This window comes from Trachurus trachurus (genome assembly GCF_905171665.1).
Source record: "Trachurus trachurus genome assembly, chromosome: 16".
NCBI lineage: Eukaryota > Metazoa > Chordata > Actinopteri > Carangiformes > Carangidae > Trachurus > Trachurus trachurus.
In genome coordinates this window covers 7,309,490-7,331,708 of record NC_139902.1, presented here as the reverse complement: position 1 = coordinate 7,331,708, position 22,219 = coordinate 7,309,490, and the positions used below count along the sequence as shown (strand labels likewise).

Below are 22,219 nucleotides of genomic sequence, written 5' to 3'. Positions count from 1 at the left end.
TGAACGCACCATGAGTTAGCAGCCCCCGCCCTTGTCAGGCATCAATTGGTCCTCGTGCTACGTCACCACATTCACGCGCATCCCTTGGCTGCACACACAGCCCTTCATGCCGTTCTCTCTCCTCATTGGATAACACTTGTATCCCACAAGGAAAATTTTCTCCTCGGGTTACAGCAGAGCAGAGTGACGGAGAGACTCGTGTTTAGGCTGAAATACTTCATGTAAGTGATTGCTGACGGAAAATAGGACTATTTAGGACTTATATTAACAAAAACATTCCACTGATATCTGCTTTAAAGTTTAATGTCTATGAAATGGTGAATCATGAACAAGAGGAAACAAGCCTTAAAGGTCAATGCTATTTGACAGTTACGCTGTAGGCGTTATGAATTTGATAGGCTATAAGAGGATTTACTCAGAGTTTCTCCAGAGCCTCAGTAACAACGAATCATTGAGGCAGTCAGTAGAGATCCAGAGCCTTAGATTTTCTGAGTGATGATGATATGAGTGATGTCAGGTAAACACTGAGAGAAACCAGTTCCTGCGAAGACAGAGGTTGGATGGTTGTTGTGATGTCACAAAGTTATGGATGTTGTAACAGCTCATTTTAAGGCTCAGTTTCTGAAGCTGTGTTGTTTTTCTCTGTGGCCTGAGCACATTGATACTTTGACAGTATAGAAACCTGCTTTACAATAGGGGTTGCACAGACTAGTCGACTAATCGACTAGTCGACTTTACTGCTCCACAATGACGTTTTCAGCTTGACGTCGACTAGTCACTGATCATGTAACAGTAGGCTACAGGAGTAGCGGCTTGAAACAACAGCTGAGTGTGCTGAAAGGAAAAAATACGAGCGCCGTCAAGCTGGATAGAACGAGCGCGTACCAGACAGGAAGTCGGGCACAGAAAAGGCGAGAGAATCCGGTCAATTTTCAAAATAAAATAAATGATGATTAAGTTTGCTTGTCCGCCTAGATATTTGTCAGTTGCGTCTGCACACAAGACACACATCCATACAGCGCTAGAGACAGACCTGTAGCCTACAGACGGGTCGATGTTTGACCGGAGCGGAGAGAGAGAGCAGGAGAAGCTGCTGCCTGACACCAGCCAAGCGCCTGTGAGGCGCTGCGCTGCCGCGGCCAGTGTGTCGGGCTGTCGGCAATTAAAAAAAAAAAAAAAAAAACTCCGCTCATATCGACAGCTTTACGTAGCACACAACGACAACCAACAACAGCAACAACCAACCAGAAAAAAAATGTGAGTGAAACTGTGAGTGAGCAGGACTGTGACGGTGACGAGGCCTGTGTGTCGTTTTCCTCCCTAATTGTTTAAAGGACAGTAGCTACAGTATTATCTTTTGCACTTGTATAGGAGTGCAATGCATGTTACAGAAAAACAAACTGATTTACAGCTTGTTGTTTATAGGCTAAAGCTGCTGTTCTGTGGACTAATTTCTGTGCATGATCAGCGTCTGTCAGTGAATAATCTACAGATTGTTACCAAGCATTTCCCTCCTCCTGTAATTTATGATGGGAAAAATATGAATGACGTCATCAGCGACTAGTCGACGTCGACTCGACTTTCATAACATTAGAGTCGACTTTTAAAAATCTGAAGTCGTGCAACCCCTACTTTACAATAATAAAAAAAATCTGATTAAAAAACATTGCTTGTCTCTTTCAGTCTTGGGCAGGATGTCTATCTCCGTGAACAAAGCTGATGGGGCAACTGTGCTCATTTTCACCCCTGATTCACAAAGTTCTTGTCCTCCAATCTGCCAAATCCTGAAGTGCCTTTGCTACAGCCCCGTGTGCTGCTCTGCGTCTCAGCACCTGAGGAGCGTCCAGAGAATGTCTCAGTCAGTACTTGCAGTGAGTAATGATTTACATTGCTCTGTAAACTAACGTTTTAAATCTTTTGTATGCTACACCGTCATGGCTCTGTACCTGCCAAGCTTCAGGTTATTTTATGTCATGAGAGGAAAGTAACATTCAGGAAACATCCCAAAACTTTATGAGACAAAGTGGTTCTACACCACCAGGTTGTTCTACACTTAACCTGGACATTAGCATTGTTACTATTTGTGTTTTTAATGATTTGATGTTCATACTGTGTTTCCTCCTTCACAGGCTCTGCACATTATGGTTGGGTTGCACCACGTTGGTCTCGGAGCTGTTCTCCTTATCACTAACAGTTGCCGGGAAGAAATGCAAGAGACTTTGTTTCCGATTTGGATGGGAGCACTGGTAAAGAAGCTAATGCTGGATTTGTTACTTTTATTAAACTTAAAAAAAACAACAACAAAAAAAAACAAGATCTTCTCTGTCAGGACTAAAATCCCCACAGGACTGGAAAATTCACTCTAATCTAAACAAATGTATTTCTTCCTCTTTTTTGTGCTTCTTTCTCAGTTAAGGAATAACTGCTTCTTGCTTTGTATTTTACCTACCCCACTTTGTGTTATATATGAATACATCAGTGTTTATGTACTACATAATAATGTATATTAATTTTCATTTTCATCTCTTCTGTAGTTCATGTTATTCGGCATCACGTGCATACTGTCTGAGAGGTATCCCAGTCCATGTCTGGTGAGTAGTTACATTAATTTGTAGCATCCTTGTATTATCTTAAAATGTCTCATTTTAACACAAATGAGGAGAGATTATTTTCTACTTGTACTTTCACCATTGAAGAGCAGACACACTTGCCATCTTGTTTTTGTACATTTTATTTAGCTTCATTGTAATTTTGCACATACGTAAACTGACAGGTCTTTTACTTTAGGTCATTGTCAACGTGATTCTGAATCTGGTAGGAATTGCCATTGCCATTGCAGCCGGCATACTCTACATTAACAACGGGATGGTAATCAGTGTCAGGATGTGTTATCCTGAATCTTATGATGACTACATCCGGGACCCCACAATGACACCGTCTCCTTATCAGCAAGTCCTGCACAGTACATGCCTGGATGCCAGGGGGGTAATTCAGGTAAGTGTGTTCAAGGTCATTTCAACAGCCAAAGTGCAAACCAGTTAGATAACTGATGCATTTCTTAATCCTTTAACAGTTTCTGTATCCTGGGGGATACAGACATTTGGCAGGCTGTGGGGGGGAGGGGCATTAAATATTTGAACTTAATATCATGAGAACGTCTTAAGGGGGGATGGGTCAAGTACCCAGGTCATGTGACTTTATGGCAGCATTCAAAACTAAATTGATACTTTTATGTCAAACTCCAAAATGGCCACCTACGTGGACAGAGACACTGGACATAAGTAAAGTGTTTTGGTTTTTCTTGTTAATTACATTATGGGGGGATTTGTTTTTGAAATTATTGCTCTTTAAGGATAATTTTATGTATTCTTGTTGAAAAATAATGAATACCATTAACACAACTTTGATAAACGGGCATTGAATGTCTGTATCCTGGGGGATACGTTGTCCAGACAGGGGTATATAAACCGGCATAATCACTCTCAGATATACTTATGTTTGGAAGCCTAAACTCTACAGATAATCAATAATAAAAAGGTGTTAAAGGTTGAAAATGGAATATTACTAGAATACCACCATCTATTGATCAAGACAGGCAACAAATAATTAGAAAAGGGAGCGAACGACAGTAAAAGAGGGAGGATGTTCAGGTAATAATTAGAGTAGTATAGTGAATTCTTACGTAAAAGATCCAGTGATAGATACAGCATCTGTCTGCAACAAAACATGATGTGTTGTGGTACGGTGTTTAGCTCAGTGTTGAGGCTATAGTCCTAATTGCAGGCGACCCCGGTTTGAATCCCGCGCCAAGTGGTCCTATCCTCCACACATACACTCGCACACACACAGAGCCACAAAGAGTGGCTAATTAATTGCTTATAATATGTTTTAAAAGTTCATAAATGAAATATTTGATAAATTGGTAAATGGCAAATTTATACCCTAAACGGGCAATGTATCTTGGGAGATACAAACTCTAAAATGAAAAATAAAGGTCATATTTTGAAAAAAATCATAAAATTGTGTTATTCTACCCTAGAAACATTAGAAAATAACATGTTTTTATTTTTCCAAAATTTTTATATATGCTTGCCCATTTAAGGGTTAACAGAGATGGACTTTTAGGCTACCATCTCCACACAAATCATCCCACCTGTGTGTGCCCAATGAGCAATGATGTTGCAGTTTGTAACACATGAATCCAAGGCTTTCCTCTGTAACAGAAGGTTGTCTCCATCTCCTCCCCTTCTGGGAGAGTGGACCACCTCACTGCCCTGAAACTTAAGGGAGCAGGTGTCATGTCCCATAGAGGCGCTTGGAGTCTCTGGTCTGTCCACGACGAATTTCTCCCAAGGGAGACAATAAAGACAAACTAACTAATAGAGTTAAAGTGTCTGGCCACTGGGGATTTCTCACCATGGCTCCTAATATTGCTTTTGTGTTCCAAGATTGCTTGCTTGTTGCTCCAAAACTGTGTCATCACGGCAAATTCTTCTTGTTCTCAGGAGCTGACTGGAAGGCCTCTCTTAAAATAAGCTAGGTGATAACTGCTAAAATGTAAAAATGTGTTTCCTGTGGACAATGGCGTCAAACCTTCTGATTTTTTTAATTAGAGCATCAAGAAAATTCGTAACTATGTTCCAACAAAAATTTAAAGGAACTTGGGGCAGGATTTGTGAAAAAATATGCATGCGTTTGAAGTTTTTTAATGCTAATGGGTGATGAAGCATTCAAAACTGAAAATAATGAGCCCACTGACGTATCTCTCCATTGCCAGCCTGTGTGCTGCATAATATGCTGCAATTCGGAGTCCGAATTTCCCGTGCAGTCCTGTGGACATGACGCCAGATGACGCTGCATGCGAGTCCTTATACTTTTGGCCTGTCTGTGAACAGACAGACAGACAGACAGGATGGATGGATTTTTCACATGCAAGCCCAAAACCAAGTTTAAAAACAGTTCAGTGAAATCCAAGCCCGCAAATATGTCAATATAAACATAATACAACAAAAAACATACACATCCTTACATACATATATAAATAGTATATATACATGCATACACACACACACATACACACACGTACATAATTAAATGAAAAGTATCAATACAAATATAGAACATCACGCTCAATCTGTAAACAATAATTCATACACTAAAAAAAATCTTGTGATACCTTCGTAACACCTTGTGGGAATTTCTTTAAATTTGGTGTGAACTCAAAGATTAGAAATCAGAAGTTCTTTATCATGTTTAATATGTTGTTATGTAACTGTGCATAGAAAACCCCCCACAATTTAGAAAATATGAAAAAATACCAAAAATGCCATAAGTGAATGCCATGAAAACATCCACAAATACGTGGAAAGATGTCAAAGTTGACACTGTTTGGTTTGTGTCCCACTAGGATCTCATCAGAGGCATCAATGATGTGCTGATTGTCTTGTCGGTCCTGGAGCTGTGCCTCACCATCAGCTCGGCCACCCTGGGGATCAAGGCTCTGAAGACCAAGGACCAGAACAAGGTACAAAACTGAAAGAAATCACTGCTGGGTTATTATTGTAGAATATAACGTGACATGTCCTGGGCAAGTGTTTACCACAGACTGAATATCAGGCATCTACCTAAAAGCCCAACAAAAAAAACCACAGACTTCATGACAAGGGACAGGAGGTACTAACTAATTTAATATCACATATTAAAGGGATAGTTCAACATTTTTGCCTATTGGTGCATGTTGTTTTGAGATCAGAGATCAGCAGAGACGCAAGCAGCTCAGCAAACACAATGGAGGTAAACAGTACAGGTCCCCTGTCCCTCATCAAACTTATCAAATACACAATTCAACAACTCCAAAAGTTGTGACCTGTACATTCACCACACCATGAAATAATAATGTAACATTACAAGACAGAGTTGTTTTCGAGGCAAATGCATAGCCGGGACTACTAGTCCAGACACGGCTGCTGGGTGGAGTGATTTCAAAAACGCAAGTAATTCCAAGTATTTGCTTCATGTGTCGTAATGTTACATAATTATGCATTACTATCTCATAGCATGGTGAATGTGCAGGTCACAACATCTCCACTAGAGCCTTTTGGAGTTGTTGGATTGTGTATTTGCTGAATTTGATGAGGGACAGGGGAAAATGTACCGTTGACCTCCATTGTGTTCACTGAGCAGCTAGCGTCTCTGCCCCGCGGATCTCAAAACAACATGCACCGATAATTAAAGGTAATGAACCTACCCCTATGACTATAGGGATTATGGCAGTAGGCGAATTTTCCAAAATGTTGAATTATCCCTTTAAACCATTTATTTAAGAATATAATCAGTATAGATATTAATACCCAATTGAAATAATTGAATAACTGAAACTGTGTTTCTCTTTCAGCGCATTCATGATGCAGTGGTGGAAGACAAAACCGAGTAATCAACGCAGCCTGGAAAACCTCTGCTTAGCACTATCAGGTACCACGGACTGAAATCCTTGGTGAAATAATGTCAGTGATTTACACTAATCCGTTGGATACCATCTTTTCCAAACTTAAGGCTTCTGCTTAAAAATATACAATTTCACAATAGACTCTAGTAATAATCTACATTATATATACTGCTTTGCATTGCATTCTGTCTCTTTTTTATTTTTTATCTTTTTGATTATGATCTCTTGAGTAGGTTATTGTGCCTAGTGTATAAGGGAGGCTTGTGCATGTGTGTTTGGCACTGATGGACATATGGTCTTTGTTACTTCACATTAAAGCAGAAGTAAGTGATATATTTGTGTTAATATAAGTCTTAAATAGTTATATCTTCCGACAGCAATCACTTACATAGAGTGTTTGGACCGAAACACGGGTCTCTCAGTTTCTCTGCTCTGCTCTGAGCCGAGGAGAAAACTTTTCTCGTATCCTACAGTTTTTATCCAATGAGGAGAGAGAACGGCATGCAGGGCTGTGTGTGCAGCCAAGGGACGCCGTGAATGTGGTGACGTAGGGACGAGGACTGTTATGGTGCGTTCAAGGCAGCCCGTAACTCGTGTTTTTCGGACCTGTGAAGTCGTACCAGTTCAATCTGGTACGAGTTCACGGGTCGGAAGTTACGAGTGGCCGTTATAGTGCACTTGCACATGTAAAACAGGTCAGAAAAACACGAGTGGGTTGCCTGGAACGCTACAAAGTCGTAAGTTGTGACTTGAAGCTGTAATTTACGGTTTCAAAAGCCTACCTGGAACGCAGCATTAGCCAAAACGACCGGATCGCTTACTTCTGCTTTAAACCTTGTTAAAGAACAGGCCTCAGAACTACTGACTGTTAGATTTCATTGTCTGTGTTTCTGCTTTGTATGTTACATGCAACCATAACATGCGATTATGTATAGGAACCTAGGAAGTTAGTTTCATATGTCATATTCTTCTTTCTCCAAATGTCTTTACTCGTCAAGTTACTGTTGAATACATAAAAAGTGATTAAAAGACTTTTTTCCTGTGTTTGGTATGTCTAATATCCTTATTTGTATTTGGAAATAATTAACAGGAGAGTATATCAATAGCCGAAATGCAAAACCTCTGATCTGAAAAAATTACTTTTTTGAGAAAACAAGCATAAAATAGTTTTCTTGCAGCATGCATAATTTTGCAGATTGCATTTGGTGCAAGTTGGAAGAGGTTCTACAAAACATTGCTCTAAATTAAGTTGATAATTAAAATCATTAAAGGTTTGGTTTTCAGCCACGATGTGGAAGCGAGCCTCCACTCTCCCTGTAACAAGTTACAAGTCATTTATCTAACATCACAATTAGTCCAAAGCTGTTTGTGAAGGTAAGAATGAAAAGGTAAATATCCTGCGTAGTTCTTCTCCTCTGTGCTCCCCTGATCGGAGCGGCACCCCTACAGTAGTAGCAACGGTGTGTTACACTTATGGTCTGCCAACCGACTGCAGGAATTATTTTTCAGTTGTTGCAATTCCTGTCTTGATCAGTAGATGGTGATATTCTTATGACAAAGAGTACTGGATGTAAATAAACTCTGTAGGGGCACTCCATACAATTGCATGGAATACTATCTTTATTATTTTATTCAACAACCTCCAATAACACTGAAAAATTTGAAAAAAATTTACTGTTCACTGGGTGATTACTATGTATGCAGACTGAACTGGTAGCTGTGTCAGGGTCCCATGCATGGGTGGCTGGCTGAACCTCTAACCACAAATTCAAAATGCTCAAATGTGCTGGACTCTAAATTATAACCAATTAAGTTTTTTTTTTTTTTTTACCAGTTTATTTTAGACAGAAATACAACCCATAAAGTGATTGTAGCCTCGTCCTTGTAACCTTAAAGTTTTTTCTGCCAAAATGACTGGGTTTCTTTCAGGAGGATTATATTAGACAGATTATACCTCACACTATATAAACAAACAAGAGGGCAATATCTAAACTTATAGGCCATTTTGGTTGTCACTCTTATTTCAGTTTACCAAAGCTTTGTAAATTGTGTCTTTTGTGTGAGGTGAATTTTGGGACGTAGCAGAAAGTGAATTAGGTGTAAAACAGGAAGTAAGTGCAACCTTTTCTACGACATGGTGATAAATAAATAACCAGATATCACAATAATAGTTTTAGACCGATGAGAATGTATTGCAAATGTGTTAAATCTCAATGTACATAATGTGTAATGTGCATCTTATTGTGACAGTCTGACAAACACTTAAAAACCGATGCTGTGATGACACAGACATATAAAACTTAAACAAAATGTTACTTTGGAAGCTAAAGATCTTGCTGCACATTTTAAACTGGCTGAACAAAGGAGTTCAAGCAGTGAACAATACAGTCTTGCTGCCTCATAGCAAAACCATGGCTGTAGTACACTTTGTATTTGGTTTTGATACGGCTGTTGATCGATACCTGCGACTCTGTTTACTTTGGCAGTTGCTAGGACTTTAAGACATTCACACACTCTGATTCATTCAGTTCTGCTACAGATACCCACCCCTCACACACACACACACACACACACACACACACACACACACACACACACACACACACACACACACACACACACACACACACACACACACATGCAAACAGACAAAATATGAGAGACTGAGGAGCTTCAACCTCAAGTTTAAGGTGCTATAACTCAAGAGGACACACCAGGGCAGGAAAAGAGACTGAACCAGAAGTAACAGTGTATGTGTATGTGTGTGTGCAGGACTGACGGGCGTCTGACAGCAAGAGCATGTTTCCCCCCCTGTGTCAGATCCTGAAGGATCTTTGCTACAGTCCGGGCTGCTGCAAGGTGTACAAAGGGCTGATGCCGACCAGCATCGCCACAGCTCTTGGGGTGAGAATTTTTTCATACGTATATACTTTTATATACAATAGATTGTGGGCTGTAAAACCATACAATTTAATTATTATGTATCTCTCATAGACGATCCAGATCATGGTGGGCCTCTTCAACATCGGACTGGGGCCAGGACGGACGAGCACAGATCCTGGAGATCTGACCGGCTTGGGAGCTGCTTACTGGCTGGGTGCAGTGGTAAACTAATGCTGTTAATATTACTTTGACGGCATGTTACTGACTGTTATGTATGTATGTGTACTTGCTGTGTTATTATTTCACAAAACTGGTGTCTATTAACTATTTCAAGTGAACAAACACTAAGCAAATGAATGAGTTTCTGCCTGCTTGTCACTAATATTAAATGTACGTTAATCTTTCATCAGTTTATCGTAACTGGCATCTTTTCCATTTTGGCTGGACAGTTCCCTTCTTCATGCTTAGTAGGTGAAGTCCTTCAAACTCCATGGAGAATTAAAAGGAAATATATGGAAGTGAACATTTAATTTCAGGAGTCTTTCCTCTCAGGTGGGCTTCACTGTGTTTATGAACATTGCTGCAGCAATCTTTGCCATCACTGCCATCGTGCTGTACGGCATAGACCTGGCAGACGCCTCTGTCCTCTGGATGTGTGACGGCAGCACAAACAGTGTTGAGCTTGACGGTGACGACTGCAGAAATGTGGCACTCTTTGCCCAGGTAAGCATTTCTCTAAAATAAAAACAAAAAATTACAACACAATTAGACTATAGCATCAAAATCAGTTGAAATAAATGATTTTTTAGAGTTAAAACGTTTAAATTTCTCACCCAGCAGAGGTTATTAAGATCCATGTTGATCGCCGCTGGTGTTCTTCAGCTGTGTGTCAATATTCGCTTTGCTATTCTGGGCATCACCGCTTTGACCACTGAGATGATGATGATGATGACAGAGGTGAAGCAAGAAGTCGATGCACACAACTGTTCAGTTGGAAACAGCTGGGTAAGTTAGTGGTTTAATCACTTAGAAGACCAATAAAATGTGAAGCAGCTGCTTTTTTATTTATAATATTTTCACAATGTAAGCGAGATGGAAACATACATGTAGAATTCAGTGCTTTGCCTGATGAAAGTCGACTTTGTTCTGTGTCACCAGGCTGATACAGATGTTGAAGATCAGCAGCCGAAGATGAAGGAACTTCTCCTGACCAGTCCTTGTGCTTAAAACCATTTGATCAGGACACCTGAATGCATATATAGAGGAAGCACGCCATTATCAATTATAGTACTCCTGCTTAGACACACTGAAAGTACAGTATATGACACTACCCTTTGTTGGTCAATGTTTGCTGGTTTTTTTCCCTATCTTCTTATGAATCATATGTTTAAAGGTCTCTTATTGTATAAAATGAGAGGTCCTACGTGTTTTACGGATGTCTACGTGTTTTTTTGTTTTGTTTATAAAGCAGGTCCAGGTTTTATTCTAATACTGTGAATGCATAAAAGCCTGTACTCAGAGAAGGAGCCCTGTTACTTTGTGGAGTCACAACTTCTCAACCATGCAGTGACTGACCCGCGCTCCACTCAGCCTTGCAGGACTTGATTTCTCCAAGTGTTTACCTGAAATCTGATCATTTTAATTCAATCACTCAGACGACAAATTCTGTCGTCTGAGTGATTGAATTAAAATTATGGTCTTCACTCTGATTGAACTGTTGTGGCTCCAGAGACAAGCCTGAGAGAGGAGTTGTAAAACTACATTCAGCTGATTCTTGATACCACAGAACCACAAATACATCTTCTTGCATATCAACCCTTCAAGTAAAGCAGCTTAAAGTGTAAAATATTAAGTAAGTAAGTACGTGTTTGAATAAAGACACTGAAAAGGGGTCAAAACTGTACAAAAACATATCAGTATATTTTGTTTTACAGTTTTATTTTCCACAAATGTAACTTCATCCAACTCACTTTCAAATCCAAAATCTTAGCAGACAAACAAAACAACATAGTTTTCAGGGTTAAGGAAGTATTGATTCAACACAATAAGGTGGACGTAACAGCCACACTATTGAATTGTACACTGCAGTGACCGCATGTGGCCCAAGCATCACTGAGTTGGACTCAGATAAGATTCCAAGCTGCTCAAACAAAAAAACGTATCAAGTAAAACGTTCACACTTCATTTGTCTCACTTTTTTCCAGTGAACAGAGCTGATAATTCTCCACGTTGTGATTTAGTGCAGTATCAAACCCTCTTTCAATGAAAAATGTGATATGTGCTACCTTGACGATAATAAAGACTTTTCTATTCTTAGATTTCTTTTCACGGTGTTTCACTGATAAAGCAGAGTAAAAGATGTTTCTTTAAAAAAAATAAATAAAAAAGATATTTTGGGATTTCAACGCTTTTATTGTGACGGGACAGTATGAGAGACGGGTTAGGAGAGAAGGTGAGGAAAAGAGGGGATGACATGCAGCAAAGGTTTTACTGTTTTTGACAAAACCAGAAAATGTATATTTAAGAATGTGATCATTTATATAAAATATAATAGATATGAATGTTTACCCTTCCTTTTTCCTCAACGATTCATATTTCTGCATCATGATGGAAACCTGAGATTTTGGAGATTGTGATCTGATAATATGATACTAAAATATTTCTACAGGATGACTGTAACTCAGGAGTGCAATGGGTGACACTGACCAAATTAACTGTACTTGTAACTGGTACCCCCTACTATCACTCCAGAAAATTCTGTGAATATTGCCCTTTGCACTCCTGAGTTACAGGGGGCAGTCACTTTTTGGCAAAGCCTTGCCGAAAAGTGACTGGCCCTGTAACTCAGGAGTGCAAAGGGTGACACTGACCAAATTCACTGCACATACACCTGGTACCCCCTATTATCACTCCAGACAATTCTATGAATATTGCCCTTTGCACTCCTGGGTTACAGGGGGCAGTCACTTTTTGGCAAAGCCTTGCCGAAAAGTTACTGCCCCTGTAACTCAGGAGTGCAAAGGGTGACACTGACCAAATTCACTGTACATACACCTGGTACCCCCTATTATCACTCCAGAAAATTCTGTGAATATTGCCCTTTGCACTCCTGAGTTACAGGGGGCAGTCACTTTTTGGCAAAGCCTTGCCGAAAAGTGAATGCCCCTGTAACTCAGGAGTGCAAAGGGTGACACTGACCAAATTCACTGTACTTATAACTGGTACCCCCTACTATCACTACAGAAGATTCTGTGAATATTGCCCTTTGCACTCCTGGGTTACAGGGGGCAGTCACTTTTTGGCAAAGCCTTGCCGAAAAGTGACTGCCCCTGTAACTCAGGAGTGCAAAGGGTGACACTGACCAAATTCACTGTACATACACCTGGTACCCTCTATTATCACTCCAGAAGACCGACAGACCCGTGTTTCAGACCAAACACTCTATAGAAGTGATTGCTGTCGGAAGATATAACTATTTAAGACTTATATTAACACAAACATTCCGCTTACTTCTGCTTTAATATAAGTCTTAAATAGTTATATCTTCCGACAGCAATCACTTATATAGAGTGTTTGGTCTGAAACACGGGTCTGTCAGTCACTCTGCTCTGCTGTAAGCCGAGGAGAAAACTTTCCTTGTATCCTACAACCTTTATCCAATGAGGAGAGAGAACGGCATAAAGGGGCGGTCCTCTCTGTGTGTGCAGCCAAGGGATGCGCGTGAATGTGGTGACGTAGGGACGAGGGCGGGGACTGCTAACTCCATCGGCTGACAGGAAGTTAGCCAAAACGCCCGGATCGCTTACTTCTGCTTTAAAGAGATTTTTGAAATTAATGCTTATAATTTGACGAATTCAAATGGAGACAGGAAGTATTGTGGTGGATTTTTTTTTTTTTTTGGTAAGATTTGAAATCAAGATGTTGAGACCAGCTGTCTTTGAAAGTTTTATTCTTTGCAAAGAAGGTTGACAGTCATACAGAGTGCTATGCAGTCTGCAAGGAGTGGAACAAAGAACCCCCCCCCCCCCATTCCATTTCAGGTCTATTTGGTTTAGGTCAGTCTGAACCTGAACTCACCTGAGACAGTCGCAGTAACAAGAGTCTGTGATTTACTGGTAAGTCCTCAGCCTCTAAACACATCATTCATGATAATTAGAAAAAAGCTGCTTGTTAAGATCGGATGTTGGTGATATCATATCTGTATCAGAGAGAGAGAGAGAGAGGGAGAGGGAGGGAGAGAGAGAGAGCACATGAATGGTCTGAGTTGGGATACATGAAAGTCTTTGCTGTTGTTTTCTATTTGTTTCATCAGATTTTGCTGAGATTCTCTATTTTACAAAATGTACTACATTCCCAGATTAGATTGGACATACTTTATTAATCCCTTATTGGGGAAATTGAAATATTGAATATAGTTCTGAAATCATGAAAGTATGTCATTGACAGTGTGTCTTCTGAGGAACCTTACTTTCTAAATTTTGTGACTTTTTGGCTGCACATCCTTTTCTGTTCATCTTTCAGAGATTCATGTTTTAAACATTAGTGCAGCTCCTTTCAGGAAAGATCCTAACTCTTATTTATTTATTTTATTTTTTACGTAAAACAGTGGTCAGGTTCATTCTGGCTGTGTTGGAGGAACACCTTATCACAGTTTAAATACCTCAAATAACTGTGGGCTGATGCAGGTGTGAATGTTTCCACCACTTCAACTTGTTTTCACTCAGCATTTTCTAAAGGAACTCACAATACCGACTGATCTGCTGATTTTGTTCCTGATTAATGGATTTGCTGTGTGAAATCAAACTTCAGAGGAGCTGGTGGTCCCAACATCTCATGTTGTGCTTTGTCTGACATTTTCCGATATATTTCTGCAGTTCTCTGTGATTTGTACAGAATAGGCTATATTACATTCCCAACTGTATTTACTGTGTATATTGCAGATAATCATTTTGTGCAATTCCAATGAATCATCTTACATTTCCAATACAAAGTAATAGTTGTATCACTGTTTCAGTTTAATTTCATTTGCCTTTTTTTTTTTTTTTAAGTACGTTATGAATTGTATTTGAGTACCTAATATTTCTTTAAATAAATATATATATACAGTATATATATTATTAAGGCTTACTAAAACTCCTATTTATCAGTCTAAACACTCACCTGCCGCTAATTCTCATTTTATATCACAGGGCTGGGAGATGTCTGTTGTCAGGGACAAGGGAGAGACTGTGGTCACCATGGTGTCCAACAGTAAGATCATGTTTCCATCCCTTTGTCAAATCACTGCAGCTCTTGGGGTGAGAGACAATAAATATCTATATCTATCTACTGTATATCTCACAAGCTGTATGACATAATGGTCTGTTGATTTTAGGTTGATCAAGTTTGAAATAATGAGATGTAATTGTTGTGAATCTCTCCCAGCCGATCCAGATCCTGGTCGGTCTGTTCAACATCGGACTGGAGTCAGGACTAACACGCAAACATCCTGAGGATCTGCCTGATTTGAGATCTGCTTACTGGCTGGGTGCAGTGGTAAACTATATAATCCCTATCACACATTCACTAAAAAATGCAACAAGGATGTCGTCATACCCTTCCTTTTTGAGAAGTACAGTTTATTGCAATGAGACACAGTAAAATGAAGAATAAAAACTTGCCTTCTATTTTTTTGTAACTCTTTAATTGTATTACAGTAATTGCTTTAGTAACTGCACTGACCTATGTGCTGTCCTCTGCTCAGTACACTACAACTGGAATCACGACAGTTTTAGCTGGCCAGCGTCCATCTCTTTGCTTGGTGAGTAAAATCTTTGTGAGGTCATGGGCTACTGTCTGAATAAAGAGTTTTCTTTCTTATGTGACAAACATTATGGACATGTTTTCCCCTCAGGTGGGCTTCGCTGTGCTCTGGAACATAGTTGGATCCGTGTTTGCTTTGATTGGCATCGCGTTGTACGCCAAAGACCTGGCATATACCTCAGTCAGCTCCATGTGTGACCTGTGGGGCAGCCACTTGTATAGTGACAACTGCAGACACGTGGCATTCTTTGCCCAGGTATACTCTTATTTCAGTAAAGCAAACGTTATGCTATATTTGTCAGGAACTACTTTCAGTTGTTGATTACGTAATACACCTTTTTTACAACAGCATGTGGAGCTGACCCACAACATAGATAGATAGATAGATAGATAGATAGATAGATAGATAGATAGACAGATAGATAGATAGATAGATAGATAGATAGATAGATAGATAGATAGATAGATAGATAGATAGATAGATAGATAGATAGATAGATAGATAGATAGATAGATGTTAAATAGAATTTGTTTATATTGAATACTTTATATTTCAATTTAAAGTGTGGCTGCAGTTTAAATCTTCTTTGAATCATATTTTGTCTCTTCTTCTACACCTCGTCTGTCAGAGTTTGTTGACAGGTATGGACATCACTTTGACCGTCCTGGCTGTTCTCCAGTTCTGTGTCTGCATCAGCTTTGCTGTTTTGGGCATCAAGGCTTTATCCAACAGGAACAGGGAAGAGGTGTGAACCAAGAATAAACTCATGATCCAAGTAAAACGGGTTTAAACAGTTTTTGTAGTAGCTGGTGGACGACCAACATCACTAAATGATGAGATGAATAGAAAATAAATTCAGACTGTAAATGATCAACTTTGATCTGTTCTTACTTTCTTAAAGTTGAGTTTGTTGTGTGTGAGCAGGGCTACAGAGTGGTTGACATCTACCAGCCTGTGCAGAAGGAAGACTTCCAGACCAGTCCTGGTGCTTGACATCAACTCACCCAGACATATGGATGCTACACATTTTTAATGAAATTTTAAAGAACATAATCTTAAAATTGTATTTTAAGCTAAATTGGAAATGTTTTAAAATATATTAACTGTTGGCGTCTGGATGATTTAAAAATAAATCTGTTTAAATAAAATGAAGCAACAGTTAAAGATGTTTCAAGGATGAAATTCTGCTTACTTTACTGGAGAGGAATCTCCAATATTGACAGGGGGAAACACAACTGCTCAAGTTCAGTGAAGTGCATGTGCCAGGCACACCTGGCACATCCTGTTTGCACACTGAAGCTTCAGAAAAATGTGGGGAATTCTGGAACAAAATATGTAAATATCACCATCATGTGGTTTTGTTGATTTCCATAAGCAGCCGCATGAACTGTGTGTGCAGCTGCTACTTGGAATCTGTGTTAACATAAATAGTTCAACACTTACTTTTTTCCCCCAAGAGTTGGATTAGTTATGTTTGTGCTAAGAGAAGCTAATTGGCTGAGACTATTGATGACAAATCTCAGCATCAGTTTCTATTGATTCCAGGACTGGTGTGTTTTTTTTTTTTTTTTACCACTCTCACAGAATGATGCGTTGTCAGTTAATCAAACACAAAAGATCATTTTACATCTCCTGTCATGACTCACTTTTAAACTCAAATTTAACATCTCTTCACGCTGCAGTATGATTTTTTATTTTTGACCTGTTTTGATTATTCTTCAGTTATTCCCCATCTTTTGATTTATCATCTTTAGCTTTTAAATCTTTAGGAAACTAACTTTTTTGGTTGTTTTTTGTTTATTTAGTGACATTGAATTTACAATAATATAAAACACACAAGACAAGCATTTGAAAAATGGGGAACTACAATTGTTTTACATATTTGCCTTAATAAATTAGTTCAGTGTATATAAATTATTTATTGTTGATTGATTGATCAGCAGATGTTAATGGGGGACTCTAGACTATACTAGATTTAAATGTCATCACCAACTGCTAAAGATCTATTACATTTTGAGCCATGTTATTGTGTAACATACAAAAACAAGAAAAAAAACCATGATTAACTGTAACATACATCAATGGATGAGAACAATTTAAAAAATGCTGATTGAATTGTCAAGAATTATTATTATTCTTATTATTATTTATCTTTGCAAACATTTGTGAAAAATCTCTCCTGCTAAAATAATCACATTAATACTAAAATCAATGTTTCCTCTTACACATTGTCAAATTAAACCTAATTCTGCTTCAATAAAGTCTTTGCTTCGTTCTAATGCAGAAGATGTACCTGATTTGATTTTCATAACCAGTTATGTCCTCAGCCTGTGATGACACTCTTTACCACTAGGTGGAGTTCATCCTCTTAAATTCACACACATCCACACCTGCTCAACTATGTGCTTTCTTTATTATACAATGTACACCTTTCAATATTATGAGAAAAATAATTGAGCAACATATTCAACAACATCACAAAGCTTGACCTATGTACACTAAACTTTGGGTCTATGAATACTGATTATATAGGTTTTAATCCATGAAGTGTTAATAGTATATAGCCTATAGGTATATTTGTATTTTGTGAGTAGTTGTGGCAGCTACATGTTGAAACCATAACCCTGGTGTTTCTTTTCTTTTTGTAGTTTCCATATTTTAAACTGTTGGGAAAAGGGACAAAATTGTGAAAGATGTAAGAATGGCAACACATGAGATGTAATTAAAGACAAATATTACAATAAGACATACAACAACTCACAAGGTGTGAGGATAAAACAAAAAGAAAGCTGGGTCATGCTATCTTAGTTATTATTCTCACAAAATCACAAAAATATGAAACAAAAACACTAGATATAATTATGCTTTATCTGATTGTTATGTCTGTGGGTTTAGTTGAGTCTGACTTACATGTTATCATTATCTCTCATGGACTCACAGGTTATTTATAATAATTTGACCACAGACATGACACATCAACATTGTCAGTCATTTCTCTGACTGAGCATTAATCTGCCTCAAAATGTTTATTTTACAAAATGATGCCATATTCTTATTTACATAAAGTTATTCTGGCATATTCTGAGGTCAAAGGTTACCATGTAGCCTGTTTTGTAACAGGAGGATGTGGGCATGCATTCAAAAGAGTCATAGACAGACACAAAGTCCTGAAATAACATTTGAAGGAACCTCAAATTAAATCCAATTGACACATTCGAGCGATGTGGCTTAATCTGATCTAATTGGTGCTTTGGTTCAGTCAATCCAGGATAACTGTGTACATTAGAATAAAAGTAGTTTTATTGTCAGAGCCTGGAGGCTAAATGCCTGAACATCACAGATGCACCTGTTCTATTTGTCTGCAGCCAATATAATTTCTCATTAAAATTACAGCAGGTGCCTCGAATGTTGCTTGTTGATTCTTGTTGAATTCCTGTTGTACAGCTCACTTACAAACACACAGTGAGGCTTAAGGCAGAGCCACAGGTATGTCTGTGTTTTTCATGCGTTATCAGTCCTGAACAGTGACATGTCTTCTACATTTAACTGGCATTTTAAGGTGCAGCTCCCAGAGAAAAAAATACAAATACAAATGTTTGACATATAAATACATACTAATTCAAAGCAACAACGATATTTAAATTATGAATACAGTTAAACTCTAGTCAAACAAAGGTTCAAATCCACAACACCACATCGTTTTCACATGTTCGATTTCTCCAGTTATTTAGGGAAATCAAACCCACAACGGAGGAGAAACGAGTTTGGAGTTATTTACTGAGGAGGTGGAGATGATGACTTAGGGCTTTGTACAGTTTGTGTTGGCATCATTGTTTGTTTTCTCTGGTGTAATATACAGGCGTTTGGTCATAGCTCATGGACTGTTTAAAAGGAGTGAAACGATCTGGAGCAATAAGCCTCAGGTTACGTTTTGAAAACCAGACTGTGATCGAGCTCTTCTGAAGCTCCACAGCAGAGAGCTTTCTTTCACACATTGTCACACACATAACATCGGCCTGTTGGGTCTTGCCCAGACGTTGGTATGCAGGGGTGAGGACAGAGGAAATCAGTATCAAGGGTGAGAGGTTTCTGGTTGTAGATGTTTTGTATCCCACACATTCTTCTTGGCCATGAGTTTACCTGAAGCCATAACATTAGTTATCAGTCTCACCAACAATCTGAATTTACTTTTTGGCCACATGGTGGCAGCACAGAGAATCATCAATAAAAGAAAACACTAAAAACCTTTAAAAAAATATAAAGAAAGCTGTTTGATCTGTGTCACAAATCACAAGAACCTTGTTCTTGTTTGTTTGTTTTTTAGCTCTTTTTTTGAATCAGCTCTGTTTTCCAACAAATGTCAGGGAATTCAAATACAAGACCAATAATTGATCATTATATTGCTAATTACCAGATTTCTGCCTCTTTCTGCCAGAAACAGAAAGCCTCCTTCACTACTCCTTCTTGAACAAAGCATAGAGGAATTTTACAGTTTAGAAAAATCCTGTTTGAGGTGTAATCTGCATGGCCTGAGATTGAGCGTTTACCTCCTTTGCTCTGCAGGAATTTATGAAATACAGCCAATAAATCATAACATGTGGATACGATTTGATTAGTAACACAGTTTTCAAGAACACCCTCATCACCCGTAGCTCAACCATTGCACAAAACATTGAAACCTACAACAGAGTCTGACCCTCAGAAAAGATCTTCAAAGAGGACCAGGTTTCGCTCATAGGTTTTACATGGAGGCGTAATAGCAACTGGCTAATTTCATTGAGTTTTCTTTGAAGCCTCTTCGGTTCATTTTGTGCAGCATCAACAGGACGGACTAATCCAAGTTCCTCATGACAAAAAAACCCCACACAAACTGAGCTGACTTCACATCCCTGATGATGCATTTCAGAAACGTAGCCCCTCCCACGCACCGTCTGACGAGTAGCATCTGACTAAAACATGTGGTTGTTTTTTATTTTGTTTTTTAAGTAAAAAAAAAGACTATTAGTTCCATTGAGACTGAATTAAGTCAGAGTCGAGGGTTACGCTGAGGTGATGGGTGCCAGTACAATGTATTCCTGCAAGGCGGGCGAATCTTTTCGTTGCCACGTGATGTTTTTCTGCGTTCCTGAGGTCACCAGATGGGCCGCATTCAATGTAGGGCTGTGTGGCCAAATCATAATCATGGAGGAGTAATTCCGGTCTGATTAAAAGCATCACTTCGCCTATTCAAATGTTTTGTGTCATCAGCCCCTTTAACCCACCTGGGCGTAGACAGAAAGCGGCCTGTGGCAGCCTTTACGGAGGGAGAAAGGAGCTGTACCAAAACCCATACATTTAATACTGATAGCTGTTTATTTCTTCATTTTCTTCATCATTATAGCTTTATCTCAGGCACAAAGGTCTTATTTAGATCACAATGCATTTGCATAAACGTAATCCCTTTGGGCTAATTGGTAGTGCTAATTAATCACTTAGTTTTTTACTTACTGTACATCTGTTCATCGTCTTATGTTTAATTTGGTTCATGTATTGCTTTGTTTGTCATGGTCCTAGTGTTGGGTGTTATTTTCCATGTAGCTCCAGCATAATTGCTTTAAGGTCAAGGTCAAATTCAAGGTCAAGATGCAAAATCATGGGAAATCTCAATGTTTCGAACCCTAACCCTATCAATATCTGACACAAGTGAAAACCTGTGCCCGTGCACGTTGTACATCAGACAACGTTATTGTCCCAAACCTAACTCCAACTCCAACCATAACCGTAACCCACATCCCATAACCCGCCGGGGGCTGGTCAGCAGTGCAGAGAGCTCTCCAAACAACCTGGACCCCAGCGCGTCATTTGTGCACAACCTGCACCAGAGTTAAAGCAGAAGTGAGTGATCCGGTCGTTTTCGCTAATGCTGCGTTCCAGGCAGGCTTTTGAAATCGTAAATTACAGCTTCAAGTCACATCTTACGACTTTGTAGCGTTCCAGGCAACCCACTCGTGTTTTTCCGACCTGTTTTACCGGTGAAAGTCACTATAACGGCCACTCGTAACTTCCGACCCGTGAACTCGTACCAGATCGAACTGGTACGACTTCACGGTCGGAAAAATACGAGTTTCCTTGAACGCACCATAACAGTCCTCGTCGCTACGTCACCACATTCACGGCGTTCCTTGGCTGCACACACAGCCCTGCATGCCGTTCTCTCTCCTCATTGGATAAAAACTGTAGGATACGATAAATGTTTTCTCTTCGGCTCAGAGCAGAGCAGAGGGACTGACAGACCCGTGTTTCAGACCAAACACTCTATGTAAGTGATTGCTGTCGGAAGATACAACTATTTAAGACTTATATTAACACAAATATATCACTCACTTCTGCTTTAATATATGGTGTTTCATTCTCTCTTCTCTGTGACTCCAAGTATAATCACATATTATTGCTTATTATTATACAACGGGACGTCTGAACAATGGGTTCAATATGGTCGGAACAATGGGATGTCAAAACACTGAGATTTCCAAAAAATGGCACATTTTGGGGCTATCGGTTTGTCGGAATTATGAGCGGACCCTGTGATTACCTTCTGTATCTCACCTATGTTTGATTGCCACGCCTGTGTCTCTTTTCCTCATGTTCACCTCAGTCTTTTCCCATTGTCAGTACCTCTGCATTCGTCCCGTGGGTTCATGCCCTGTGGTCAACCTGTGGTTTCCTGCGCGTTCCTGTCCCTCCGTGAGTTCATAAAATAGTTTATTTGTTTCTGCGGTGGGCCTACCTGTTCTTCGAGTCTGCATTTTGGATCCAGTCGCTCCAAACCCTGAAAGGAGTAACAATATCCCTCATCTGAGTTCATGTTTGTGTCCAGTATTCACTCTCTTTTAGCTCTGTTTTGGTCTCCACCAAGGGGAAGAGAAATGATTGGCTGTTTAGCTGCTAAATGTTCCATTATACTATATGTTCACTGAGTGGTTGCTAATTTTGCAACAAGCTTGCAACAAATTTACCAGTTTTTGTTGTTGTTGTTGTTGCATGCTGCATCTTGTGACCATGTGAGCAGTGAGGGTGAACCATACTGTAACAGTAAATCACCAACAACA

The 22,219-nt window shown here is 39.3% G+C and overlaps 1 protein-coding gene across 1 annotated transcript; it reads left to right on the top strand.

Moving 5' to 3' along the window:
• Positions 1 to 1,694: 1,694 nt before the first annotated feature.
• On the top strand, positions 1,695 to 6,433 carry LOC310999190 (uncharacterized protein; the record flags this gene model as incomplete). Its single annotated transcript, XM_083989514.1, has 5 exons — positions 1,695 to 1,871; positions 2,535 to 2,591; positions 2,788 to 2,994; positions 5,408 to 5,524; positions 6,395 to 6,433. 5 exons carry the CDS (start codon positions 1,695 to 1,697, stop codon positions 6,431 to 6,433), a joined length of 597 nt encoding a protein of 198 aa, XP_083845640.1.
• Positions 6,434 to 22,219: the final 15,786 nt, after the last annotated feature.